General features: G+C 40.7%; 2 protein-coding genes across 2 annotated transcripts; both read right to left on the bottom strand.

The window, feature by feature from the left end:
- Positions 1 to 230: 230 nt before the first annotated feature.
- On the bottom strand, positions 231 to 9,325 carry dhx37 (DEAH (Asp-Glu-Ala-His) box polypeptide 37). Its single transcript, XM_034594961.1, has 27 exons — positions 9,158 to 9,325; positions 8,874 to 8,992; positions 8,053 to 8,222; positions 7,444 to 7,556; positions 6,970 to 7,360; positions 6,731 to 6,879; positions 6,503 to 6,595; positions 6,321 to 6,417; positions 5,719 to 5,832; positions 5,419 to 5,635; positions 5,098 to 5,196; positions 4,940 to 5,004; positions 4,699 to 4,828; positions 4,529 to 4,605; positions 4,145 to 4,377; positions 3,950 to 4,061; positions 3,752 to 3,858; positions 3,428 to 3,616; positions 3,148 to 3,272; positions 2,733 to 2,849; positions 2,472 to 2,644; positions 2,277 to 2,391; positions 1,637 to 1,774; positions 1,452 to 1,546; positions 930 to 1,003; positions 721 to 818; positions 231 to 628 (listed from the first exon to the last, which is right to left on the bottom strand). Exons 2-27 carry the CDS (start codon positions 8,977 to 8,979, stop codon positions 552 to 554), a joined length of 3,474 nt encoding a protein of 1,157 aa, XP_034450852.1. The 5' UTR covers positions 8,980 to 8,992; positions 9,158 to 9,325; the 3' UTR covers positions 231 to 551.
- Positions 9,326 to 9,514: 189 nt separating this feature from the next.
- Positions 9,515 to 12,221, bottom strand: gp1bb (glycoprotein Ib platelet subunit beta). Its single transcript, XM_034594967.1, has 2 exons — positions 12,065 to 12,221; positions 9,515 to 11,095 (listed from the first exon to the last, which is right to left on the bottom strand). Exon 2 carries the CDS (start codon positions 11,092 to 11,094, stop codon positions 10,474 to 10,476), a length of 621 nt encoding a protein of 206 aa, XP_034450858.1. The 5' UTR covers position 11,095; positions 12,065 to 12,221; the 3' UTR covers positions 9,515 to 10,473.
- Positions 12,222 to 12,736: the final 515 nt, after the last annotated feature.

A 12,736-nucleotide genomic window follows, 5' to 3' on the forward strand; every position in this document is an offset into this window, starting at 1 on the left:
AAATGTCCTGGTAGTGTCTTTCAGCTTCACAATTGTATGTCTCTGACACTCAGCCGTTATAACTCTTCTGACATCATAAGGATCTTGTTGACAAAGCTCCTCCAAAGACAGAAACTGTTTACATCTGTTCTTACAGGGTGAAAGTGGCTCTTTATGAATAATAAAGTGATGTGTATGAGTGGTGGAGTTCAACCAGAGTTTACACACAGTATGAATGAATCACACACGAGTTGTGGTCAGAGCTTCTTAGTTTTAATGAGTCTTATGAAGACCAGATCAGACATTTAGAACTGACAGCAGCACTCTGACAAACAAGTTAAAAGTCATTATAGAACTCTAGGTGAAACACTGTCTTCCTGACAGAACTGTACAAATCATAGATGCAGTGTATAAAATACAAAATGGTGAAAAGACTTTGTTGTGGGGTGGCGGTTACACTAAAACAAAACAGATGAGTGTGAAGAAGCCCCTCCACAGTGAAGAAAGGGGTTCTACCCATCTGCAGGTCAATACAAGTCTCAGGTCAAAACACCATGATATGATTTCTGCCTTTATACAGGAGGCCAGCTTTGGGCTACTTCTTGATGCACGGATTCCGGAAGCCACTGACAGTACGCCGACAACAGAACTGGAAGAAAAGAAAAATACACAAGGAAAAAACGTGATTAGATAACGAGAGGGTTTATCAGACAAGTTATAACAAACATATTTAATCCTCACATTTATCTTCAGTCTTCCAGACGGAGAGAAGAGCGTCTCTGCAGTCCACTCCCTTTGTCAAGAGCGGCCCCAGCAGAGCCTCCGTCCTGGGCTGAAGTCTACAACAGATAATAAGACACAATAATAAAAGAACAGTCCTTTATCTTAAGCATTTTGTTAATTGATCAAAATCATGAAATGATTGTATGTGTGGGAGAGAATCAACTTACTTTGCCCATGTTTTCAACATGATGGAGGGGTTTGAGAGAAGGTGACCAGTGTGTTTCTTTAGGTTAGGACAAACCTGCAGACGGGACCAAGCAAACATCAGTTCACATAACACAAGAGCTCCTTTCTGAATTCCACTGCTTTGCTTCTTTTGTAGATTTTGGACCAGTTCTGAATTTCAGATTCAGATTTGAGGTTTTTATAAAATGTTTTCCTATTTCTATTTAACTCTAGTGCATTTTGTTTTAGCACACAGAGCAATGCACCTGGAATAACATGTTAGAAAACACATTTTGGATTGATTTGTTTTATACTGACAGTTATTTATATTTGGTGGATATAATTATAATGAGTTGTTATAGTGAGGTGAGTGTTAATGTGTTATTAAGGCTACAAATAACAGTTGGTAAGGCAACAAATACTTTTTGAAGTGTTAGGACAGTTAAAGATTAGTTTTCACGCCCAGTTGAGTCTTAAGTGACGACTTGACAGAGATGTTGAACTTTCAGGTTTTGCTGCAGTACCTGTCCCTCGAGGAAAAACTTGGAAAACAGTTTGTAACGGTCCAGGCTGTCGGGATAATCCATCTCCACTGCTGGCAGCTGCCACGCCACACGGACTGCAGGAGAGGACAACAGTGATCACTCAAATGTAGGCACACGACTTTCAGCAGAAACACAGCTGTGGTGCTCAGCTGTTGAGAACTTACAGAAGGTGCTTGAACGGTGACATTTGATGGTGCCGGTGGACGAGCAGAACCATGGTGCCGGAGACTCCAGGGGGGGGCCGAAGTGACAGTACTGAGGCAGGAACTGTGGGACCCAATCTGCTTCTACTGCTGAGACACCTGACAGAAACAGGAAGGAAGGTAACAAGGTGAAACTATCAGCCTGCAAATCAAGTTTCAATAACAGCTGTAACAATACAATACAAACTTTATTTTAGTGTAGAAATGTGGCTTGTTGACACATTTTGAGGAAAAACAGGTATATATTATTGTGCAATATATTTACATTACTCTCCTATTACTATTCTGACATTTGCTGCCGGCTTCAACTTGACTCCTGCTGTTTATCAATATTATGTTACTGTTTTGGACAATTAGCAGCAGCATTAAAAGTTTGGGTTGCAATTTACACATGAGATATATCTATATATACACATATATATGGACATAATTTGTGACATTGGAGTTGATATCCTGAGAAAGTTGAAGTCACCCTGAATCCCCAAAAACATGTGCACATCAATCAAGATCATGTTTCTCTGTCTATCAGGTCTAAAATTCGGAGGATCTGCAGAGCTCATGTCTGAAAGCAGCTTTACTGACTCTCTCCGAGATGTTTTACCTCTCATGTACATCTTGCTGGTCTCCATGACCTCCTGGTAGACGACAAACTCTGGCAGCTTTTTGAACAGTGCCGATGAGGGATGAATGAACACTGGGTCGTCCATCAGACACGTCTAAGAACAAAAGCACATAAAGATGAGGGGGTGAAGGAACAGGATAACACACAGAAATCCCAGTCTCCAGTGTATATTACCTTATATCCATTCTTCCATTTTGGATCCAGAATCTCTTCCATCTGCACATGCCGTGCAAGATGGTCTCCCAGTCCAGCCAGAACAATCTGCCGCAAGCAAACCACCTGCTGCGCGTTCGGCGGAGTCATCTTAGGATCCACAAATGCTCCCACTTCTGGAGAAACTGCGTTCACTTAGAGAAAAGAACACGGATGATTTTCTGTTGTGTTCCTGCAGCAGGTGTTTGTGTTAGGTTTTCTGTGTTTGTAGCATGTTTGTACCTGTGTTGGTGAGTTGCCCTCTGAGCCTCCTGATCTCAACCATGGCTTTATACCTCAGGCCGTTCTCCTCACAGAACTTGGGAGTACAGCCGGCAAATTCACAAGCACCAACTGCACCTGCAGTCACATTAATACAGACAAAACAACATTATCATACTATAAAAAGTTATGAACAGCGACAACTTTTTGGTATATATAGATTTTTCTATATCTCACTTAAATCGAAACCATTTCACAAACTTCTGTTAAATAAAATCTGATCATAGATTTTTATGAATTCCCAACAACTGTTCCTCAATCAAGTCTCAGTTCATTCATTTAAAACAAAGATCCTCCTTTAAAACCTTTACATCTGAACAGATAACCTGATGCAGTTCCTCATAAGTTACAGGACAATTCACACTAGCAAACACACCCAGCATGACCATGAGGTCGCCCAGTTGGAGTGAGGCTCCTTGCCCAGCCCACAGCCTCCTCATCTGGGCCAGCCGAGCTCGACGCTGTGCGAGAGTGGCGCTCTCATCTTCACTTCCTGCAGGTCTGAGAAACAGAAACTTGACATGAGTATAAAAACAAGATAAGGCTGCATGATATGACATTTCATATTTAACTCAGTTAATCTATACACATTTGAAGCTCCAGGTTAAAATTTAACAAGGCACTGGAAGTGCCTACTCCTTCGTGTGTGTCCTCACCTGTCAAAGTCTTCAAAGATCTCCCGGACTGTCATGGCTGCTACCACAGCGATGACGTATGGCAGACAATCCTGCTGCTTCCCGAGTGCTAGCATTTTAGCGTAACGGGGTGACACGGGGAATGAAGCCATTGCTCTGCCGAGGGGGGTGATGGGAGAGCTCAGCCTCGCTCGCTGCATCTCTTTTACCCTGATCGTAAAAAGAAAGTGTGGACATGTGATATGAGGAATAATTGGCTCAATTTATCTGATCAGGACAAAGTTGATATTACTTCGCTTCTCTGTAAGAGCCACACAACTATCCTATCATCTTGAACAGACCCACCTTTCATTGTGAGGCGGCTCTTTCAAAGCTCCCAATGAGATTAACAACTGCTCTGCTGCTACAAGAGCCTCAGTGGAGGGAGTCGTGGGGAACGGGAAGTTGACCACCTGCACAAACAGAATATATGAAGCCGTCTTTGAATCAGCCAGCAGCATTTCACTCTGAATCCTGCAGGTATGTTTGAGTTGTTTTACTGACCTTTTCTATGTTGAGGTCCTTCATCTGTAAAACCAGGTCCTCCACAGGCCTGCGGGTGATCTCTGCCTCTGAGAACAAACTGAAATCTCCAAACACTGCAGACGAGTACAACCTGCAGAAACAGACACAGAGGTTTGTGAATCCTCCTCAACTAAAGAAAACATTTGTGTTATGACAAGGTTTCAAAGTCTCAACCTGTAGCAGTGTCCCGGCTCTGTTCTTCCCGATCTACCTGCCCTCTGATTGGCGGAGGCCTGTGAGGTCCACGTGACTTTGAAGGATGACACTCCAGTCACCCGGTCGTAGAAACGCTTCTTAACTCGACCGCAGTCAACCACGTACTTGATGCCAGGGATGGTCAGAGACGTCTCGGCCACGTTGGTGGCGACAACACACAGACGAGTACCAGGAGGGGGGGGCCTGAACACCTACAGTCAAGAAGAACACACATTTTCTATTGTATCCTATTGATTATCAGTAACATTACATCATTACTTTAATATCTTCAATCTTTCTGTTCTCATTTTCACTCTTCAAATCTTCATCATTCATGTTTTAGTTCCAAAAGTTTCATCTCACCTTCGCCTGCTCCTCTGGGGCCAACAAAGAGAACAGAGGGAGGACATAGAGAGGAATGGACGGGTCAGCCTTCTCCTCTGCAGACACAAAACACAGGGCAGAGTTTGTCAGGATGTGAAATATAAACAACTGGCTTGGAAGAATGTTCGCTCTGGACCGGAGGAGCTCACCTGCATTGTCAGGATCGTCTCCGTATTCTAGGTCCGAGTCGTACTCGTCTCTGATCCCCGCCTCTCGGTCCTCGTCCCCTTCATCCACCGGCAGAGCAGAGTAGTTATCCAGGTGGATACGGGGCAGAGACTGGGGACAGAGAGAACTCTTAAGATATGTACACAACCAATATTTATCAAAAAAAAAACACAAATAAAGGAATTTTGACTTTATATGGCATTCTATTAAAAGATGGCTTACGACATTCTTCTTCTGTTTGTTCTTCTTAAACTTCCCCGTGGCCTCTGAGGTGTCTTCATCTTCACCTGAACACAAAAACAAGTCAATAAATAAATAACTGCCCACAGATATGTTAGATCGTGAAAGGACACAGGTGTATGTGTGTGTGTTACACTCACCAGTGGTTGTGTTACTCTTTCTGAAGGGGAAAGCTTTTCTCAGTCTCCTGCACAGACCGTTAACCTCTGCCTGACCTGTCAGAAACACCAGGATTCCACCTGAAGGACGCCAACATCAGGGTGGTAGTTAGTGTGTGTAACTATTTGACTTCTTTACTCCTGTTTATTGTCCTGACTACATTTAAAAAAGACTAAAAAAGAGGTTTGTTATTCTCAGATTCTGTAATTTTACCTCCATAGGTCGGTGGAGTTTTGTAGTAAACAAACGTGAAAGTTAAAAAACCTACAAAATCTGTTAAAAGTGAACATGTGTATGTGCACCTGAAGGCAGCATGCGGTGGATCTTGCAGGTCTTTTGAAAAGTCTCTCCGGTGTAATCGTCCAGCGGGGTGCGTTTGTTGAAATGGATAGCGACGGGGAACTGGCGAGCGTCCACCTTGATGACGGGTGGAGGCGTCCGAAACAGCTTCAGGTTCTCGGTGAAATCTTCAACCCGCAGAGTGGCGGACATGACCAGCAGCTTCATGGGCATTTGTTTCTGCGGAGAGTGAAACAACCAGTTGATGAAACAGAAATCTGTGAGTCTGAGTCTGAACTGTCACACCTCAGACTGTGGTTTACCTTGTTTCTGAGTGGGACGATGCGAGACAACAGTCCGATGAGGATGTCTGTGTACACGCTCCGCTCATGAGCTTCATCTATGATGATCACACTGTATCTCTTCAGCAGGAAATCCTGAGAGACAAGAAAGAAATAATATCAAAGCAGTAAAAAGACTCACATAGATGTAATGTACAGTGTATTATAACAAAGTCTATTACTGTTGTTGGTGACTGGTCAAACTGACTAACTTACTTAAACTAGTCGGCCTTAACTAAGCTACTACTGCATCACTATCCTGTGAGGACATTGTTTGATTTTTTACAAGATAGTATTAAAGTTATGATAGTGACAATAAAACAAACACTCACAAGAAACACAAAAAACCTTTTTAGATAAATGAACATAAATGTACCATGTTGGTGAAGATATTAGGGGATTTGTTTTCTGGATATATACACTTGAGAATGTTGAGAAATCTAACACAAACTTATTCTAAGAAATGCAGGACAACAGTAGTTACCTGAATGCACCTGCAGAGTTAGAAATATCAGTAGGTCCAATAATCTGCCACCATGTGATCACCATATTTTATTTAAATAACTAAAGAGTAAAGATGGTACCTTCTGGACCTCCTTCAGTAGAACACCATCTGTCATGAACTTGATTTTGGTTTCATCCGTCACATTCCCCTCATATCGAATCTGGTAAGACACAACGCTGAGCACAGAATAAACAGTTATTAAAGACTATTAAATAGATTTTCCTTTATACATTTGATTCAAATCTGCATTATTTTTGTTACCGTGTGGACAGGTTCATCTCTTTGGCCACTCGATGGGACATGCTGACAGCTGCAACTCGTCTCGGCTCTGTGATGCCGATGATCCCACTTTCACTGCAGGAAACAAGATAAAAAATATGAAGACCACATGCAATCACCCTTAAATTTAAATATATCCACATGTAAACTTTTTCTATGCAACAACCCAGTGAAACATCGAAGGATTGTCCGGTTAAGAGGATAAACTACCTGGCGTAACCAGCTTCATACAGAAACTGAGGCACTTGAGTGGTTTTTCCACTTCCTGTCTCTCCACAGATGACGATGCAGGGGTTTTCTTTCACTGCCTCCATGATGACCTGCTCCTCTGCCAACACAGGAAGCTTCAGACGAGCCTCCTACAGAATCGGATAGAAACACACATAAAGCGATCAGCCAAAACACACATACACACACAGACAACAAACCCACACACAATGAGCACACACCTGTATTTCTGGTAATCTGTCAACAGGAATGAAGACTGCTGGCTGCGACAGTATCTTGTTCTGGACTTTCTCTTGATCTGAAACTTTCTTCTCACTCTGTCCATTTTCTTCTGGTTTTGCTTGTTCTTTCTTCGCTCCCTCTTTGTCCTCTGGCTCCTGACATGGAGGTGTGGTTTCCTTAGCTTCATCCATCTCTGTAGATTTATTCACGTCTTCATCCGCTCCTTCCACATCATCATCATCAGAGGAAGTGTCCAGGTCACTGCTTTCTTCGGCCTTTTGTTCCTCTTCGTCATCTTCCTCTTCTATTTTCCATTTTCTTTTCCTGTTCGCTCCACTGACGCTGCTGACCATTGGACCCGAGTCTCCTTCTTTTATTTCATCCAGTGAACTGAAAATTACCCAAAGAATTTAAAACACCGACGTCACTTTCAACACATCCTCCTCCTGCTTATGTTGGTTTCATGCACTTACTTTTTAGACTGGTAGATTTTGTCCCCTGTTCCCATTTTGGCCGTGGTGTACAGCAGCTTAATCTCAGACTCTGGAATCTGCACCTCAGCCAGTTTGATGAGGATGTCTGCTCTCTGGACGGGACACACAGGGTGACACATTAGATGGTTGCGATCTGGTCATTTGTATTGATCGTATTACTAAATGTTTAACATTTTATTTCCAGTATGTATGATAATCTTACACAGAGTGAGTTACAGTGAATAACTGAGTAGGAATAGATTTAAGAAGTTTTCTACAGTAGCACATAATAATTACACCTGAATTTAAGTAGCGACACCAAAAATCTATATCTTTGTTTCTCTTTCTCACACATACCAGATCATCTCTCATTTTCTGTAATACATTTATAAACAGCCACCAAAAATAATAGAAATACATGTTTCTCTACAAAACACATGGGTAGGTTGTACAAGTACAAACAGCAGTACAAAAACTCCTAACGGAAGTCTAAAAACTATGATCAGATAATAAATATCTATATATATCCTCAACCTTGTTAAAGAAACAAGTCTCTTCTTAAAGCCGCTCAGTTTTGTCGGAACCTGCTGTTTTAAATCTGTCTCTCACCTGAGCTTTCTTCTCTTTGCGCTCCAGCACTTTCTGCAGCTCTTTCTTCTGCTTCTTGGTGAGGGGCTTTCTTCTGGAAACTTGCGTCACTGAGGATTTCTTCTTCTTGGCTTTGTTGGATGGGAGGACCAAAGCGTTGCTCTTATCTACACCTTTGCGTCTGTCTCCATCTGAAGAATAAACATACATATGACACCGTGTAGTCAAAATCTCCCTGTTAATCCAACATGATATTACACGTCAAAGTTCTGGGGTTTTCATCTGGACCCGGTACATTGAATTAGACATGTACCTAAACCTAAACATGGAGAAGCAGCTTTCAGTCACTATGCAGCACAGATCTGGAACAAACTGCCTGATGATCTTAGGAATACTTCACCCATAGCAATTTTTAAAACGATTTATTATTCACAAGTGCCTTTAACTAAGCTATTTTATAAAGTCATCATTGTATTTCATTCTATTTTTAATTTTATCCCCTTCCTCGATCTATTTGTATTTTCTTCCCTTACAACTAGATTTTGATACAGATTCATTGCTATCACCTCTTTTTAATATTTAAGATTGCTTGAAATTGTTATAAACTGTGCTTTCAGATTGTTTATACTTTTCTTTAAATGTTGTCTCTGTGTTGTTTTTCTTGAATGTTCCTGTACAGCACCTTGAAGCTACATCTGTGTATGAAAGGTGCTTTATGAATAAATCTGTTTTCACAAATAGAACTTTTAAATATTATATGTATTTTTCTAAACACACAGTATCAATCCTCAGTTCAGTTCAGGTCCCAGATGTTTGGACAGGTCTATGGATGAAGTCTTTACCCTGTAGTTCAACCACAACCTCATCAGCCTTGTCCTCCTCTGCTGCTTGTGGACTGTCAGTCTGTTGTCTCCCCTTCCAGTTGTGCCTCTTCCTCAGTTTACCCATTTTACACCGACGTCTGGAAATTAACACGTAAAAACAACACGTACTTAATAACTAGTAATGCTGAACTGACACTTTGTCAAACAAAGCAACGAGCTAACGAGCTAACTCCAGCTATAAATGTGTTTTAACGTATTTCACACGCTACAGTGAATCTTTGTGATTAATATAAAACACAAACCTTAGTTTTTCAGCAGGTCAAACAACAAGTTCACAAATTTAAACTTCCCATGTGTGGAAATCCTGCTCTGCACGAATATCACGTGTAAACATACGAGCGTCCGTCAGTTAAAAGTGTCCGCCGATGAAACGTCGTCTTGGAAGAAAGGTTCCGGTACGAACACAAATGATTACAAAAGAATCCTCCTACGTGACAGATTGGTTTTGTGGTTTTTAATCATCATAATCATAATTAATATAGAATTTATGGATTAGTGTGTATTTATGTGTTGGAAATAACAATGTAGCACATGTAGAATGAAAATATCAGCCGACCAGCAAATATATACATTTGATTTAGATGAAACAAAAGAATCCATTTTATTTTCTGTTAAATATCTTTATTGATTTAGTCCATAATGCAATGAAATCAATTAGAAAACAGTTTCGAATTCAAATATGTAATATTATAAGTGGGAAACGTCTAAACATGGTACAGTCAATATAAGTTGATATTTTTATGATGAAGAAATTACACAAAAGATTAATAGAAAATTGCAAATGACTAGATCTGAAATAAAATACAGGGCCGTCAGAAAAACATAAAATTGACATAACCATCTCTTATTCAAGCTTAAATTATTATTTGAATTCCTCTTACATCCATTAATAAAGCAACTGAAAGTCTTGAGTAGGAGCACAGAAAAAAAGTAATTTAACCCGAGACATCCTATGAAGAAAGAAAACCGAAATCTGATCATTCAAACACGTGGGTTTTGGTTCAGGTAGAAAGTTTCAGTGTTGTTTCTTTGTGTGATCATTGTGTGGCCTTAACATGTGGTATTGCGTATTTCACATCTGAATTCAAATATATTAATGGAAGTGAGTGAAATGAGTTCAAATGTATAGACTTTACTGTACATGTCTAAATTTACTATGTTGCCTTAAACATGTTAAATGCATGTCACAGAGAGGAGAGGCATGACTGTATAATTGCATTCAAATTGACGTGACTACAATCCCAGTAATACGATTATCAGCTGTTAAAGAATATTTTTGACTGGTTAATGACAAAAATGAAGTTCTCAAATGTTAAATATGTATGATGAGTTAGACATGTCATTACATAGTTTGTTCACTACAGAAGAAGAAGTGTTAAATGTACCACTCACTACATATTTAACATTTTATTCACCAAATATTATTCTTGATATCATTATGTATATGATAAGACGAATATTTCACATGAAGACAGGAAGCGTTTTCCCCACATGATAACACTCGGAGGAAAAACGATAAGACTGAAAAAAAGAAGGGAAGTTGTGCATGTCAACATGCTCAGATGCTGCTGTCCTTCATAAGTGAGTACTCGTTCTCCCTCGGATCCTCCCCGGCTGTGAAGCTCTCCTCTTTGGTTCTCCTCGCCTCTTTGGACAACCTCTCGAATCTCCTCAGGAACACGATGAGGGCCACGAGCAGAATCACCTGCACCACCACAAACACAAACAGACACACCTGGGAGGCCCAAGCCAGGTCACAGTACCAGTAGTGGCAGGACTCCAGCACCTCCTCCTCAGTTAAATACACCACCAGTCGCCCTCTCAAACTGGGAGGGGAGCTGCAGTTGACGCCCAGGTGGGATGTGCTGGCGGGCTGACGCAGCAGCCAGGCTCGCAGGTAGAGGACGCCACAGTCACACACCCAGGGGTTACCATGAAGGGAGACAGAGCGGAGGGAGCTCAAGTTGTCCAGGAGGCCGTTAGGGAGCGTGGTCAGCAGGTTGGTGTGGAGACGGAGGGAGGTGGTCCCAGCAGGGAAACTGGTGGGCAGCGAGGAGGAGGTGAGAGACCTGCTGCTGCAGTTCACCAGACCACCGTGACAGGAGCAGAGGTGAGGGCAGGCTGATGACCTCTGACCTTGACACAGGACGAGCAGACACAGGAGCAGGAGCCCCGTCATGCTGGAGAGGAGAGGAGAGGAGAGGAGAGGAGAGGAGAGGAGAGGAGAGGAGAGGAGAGGAGAGGAATTTTGGCACACACCATATTAATTTGTAGGAAAACGAAATAATACAGACACTCGCACAATTTACTGTCTGGTTCAATTTGAGCCTCCAAACAAAAGGTCACTCAACTCTTACAGGAAAAAATAAACTTTAAACATTTAAAGTTTTTAAAACACGCCCATAAACATAGATAAATCCCTTTATTCCAAACTGACAACTGCCATGCAAGTAAAAATAAATATTGTAAAAGTATCTGCTTTCTTTAAACACTGATAAATTTCATGATGATAACTAATACGTCATTAACATTAATAAAACATTATATTATAAATGAAATCAAATGGTTTACAAGAGCTGTCTACAAGAATATAGACAGGAATGCTTACGTATCTTTATTTATCAGGATGTCTGAGAGGTGTTGATTCAGCTCTGTAGTAAGTTGTGTGTCTGAACTTTGTGGTGTTGAGGTAGTTAAGTGTTAATTTACACTGTAAATGTGGTGTGTTAGAATGTGTACAGTTTTTTTATTGTTCTGGTCTATATATTAAAAAATGTACAACTACATTACCAGCCTTGTATATGAGTACACATTGTTTGGGTAATATGTCATAAAGTAAAATATTTCTATGGCAACTTCCACACAGATTTTATACAAATAAATATGTGATACTAGATGTGATGTTTACGAAATTAACATAGAAGTAGTTTGTGCATTCACATAGCGTAGACAACTGCCTCATACAACATATTTTGTTGGTGCAGTAAACTGACACCATGAAAACTCTCTTTCACTTTCCTTCACTTGTCAATAGCATGTAGTCTGCACACCAATTTATATTTAGATATATTTAGATTTAATGTAAATAACATAATGAATGTTAATGGAAGTTACAGAACAGAAAAGTCTCAATAAAGAGAATGAATTACCTTCAGTGCTGCGCGTCTTCAGGAGAGAGAGACTGTGTTTCTGACTGACGCTCTGAGAGCTGTGTGTGTGTGTGTGTGTGTGTGTGTGTGTGTGTGTGTGTGTGTGTGTGTGTTTCTGCCGGCTGGCACTCACTGATAAAGACCACTGTCAAATATGAATGAATATGAATGTACACAGATGTGCGGAACTGTATTTAAGTGCTTGACCACAGTGCTGTTATTTTTACTCAGCTACATTTATTTGTCAACTTTAGTTACTATAGTAAAAGTTTGAATGCAAAACGTCTACTCCTACTCAGATATTTAATTTAATAATAGCAGAAATAGTAATAGCAGTAAAAATACTCATTATGCAGATTAGTTCCAGAATGATATCATTGTATTATGATCATTGATGCCTTCATGTGTAAATGGAGATCATTTAAAACTGCCTAAACTGTAATAATACATTATAATTTATTTGTTTGTATTAATTATCTGTATCAGCAAAAATCTACAAGCACTCAAGAGAAGTACAAGTACCCTGAATTTGTACTTTGTTACTTCCCACCACTGCTCATATACTAACGTTACGTGTGTCTCCTCTGACTGACAGGGAGAAGATGTCGTGTGCCGTGCAGAGGAAGAATGTCTGCAGGAGATAAACATGAATCAGCAGATAATGTCCATGCA

Source organism: Hippoglossus hippoglossus, chromosome 9, assembly GCF_009819705.1.
Source record: "Hippoglossus hippoglossus isolate fHipHip1 chromosome 9, fHipHip1.pri, whole genome shotgun sequence".
In the NCBI taxonomy this organism is placed as follows: Eukaryota; Metazoa; Chordata; class Actinopteri; order Pleuronectiformes; family Pleuronectidae; genus Hippoglossus; species Hippoglossus hippoglossus.

Coding starts and splice junctions, on each gene's coding strand:
- dhx37 (XM_034594961.1), bottom strand. CDS start 8,979: ATGGGTAAACTGAGGAAGAGGCACAACTGGAAGGGGAGACAACAGACT. Junction 6,880..6,969: donor ACAGATTACCAGAAATACAG/GTGTGTGCTCAT, acceptor CCGATTCTGTAG/GAGGCTCGTCTGAAGCTTCC. Junction 2,392..2,471: donor AATGGAAGAATGGATATAAG/GTAATATACACT, acceptor TTTTGTTCTTAG/ACGTGTCTGATGGACGACCC.
- gp1bb (XM_034594967.1), bottom strand. CDS start 11,094: ATGACGGGGCTCCTGCTCCTGTGTCTGCTCGTCCTGTGTCAAGGTCAG.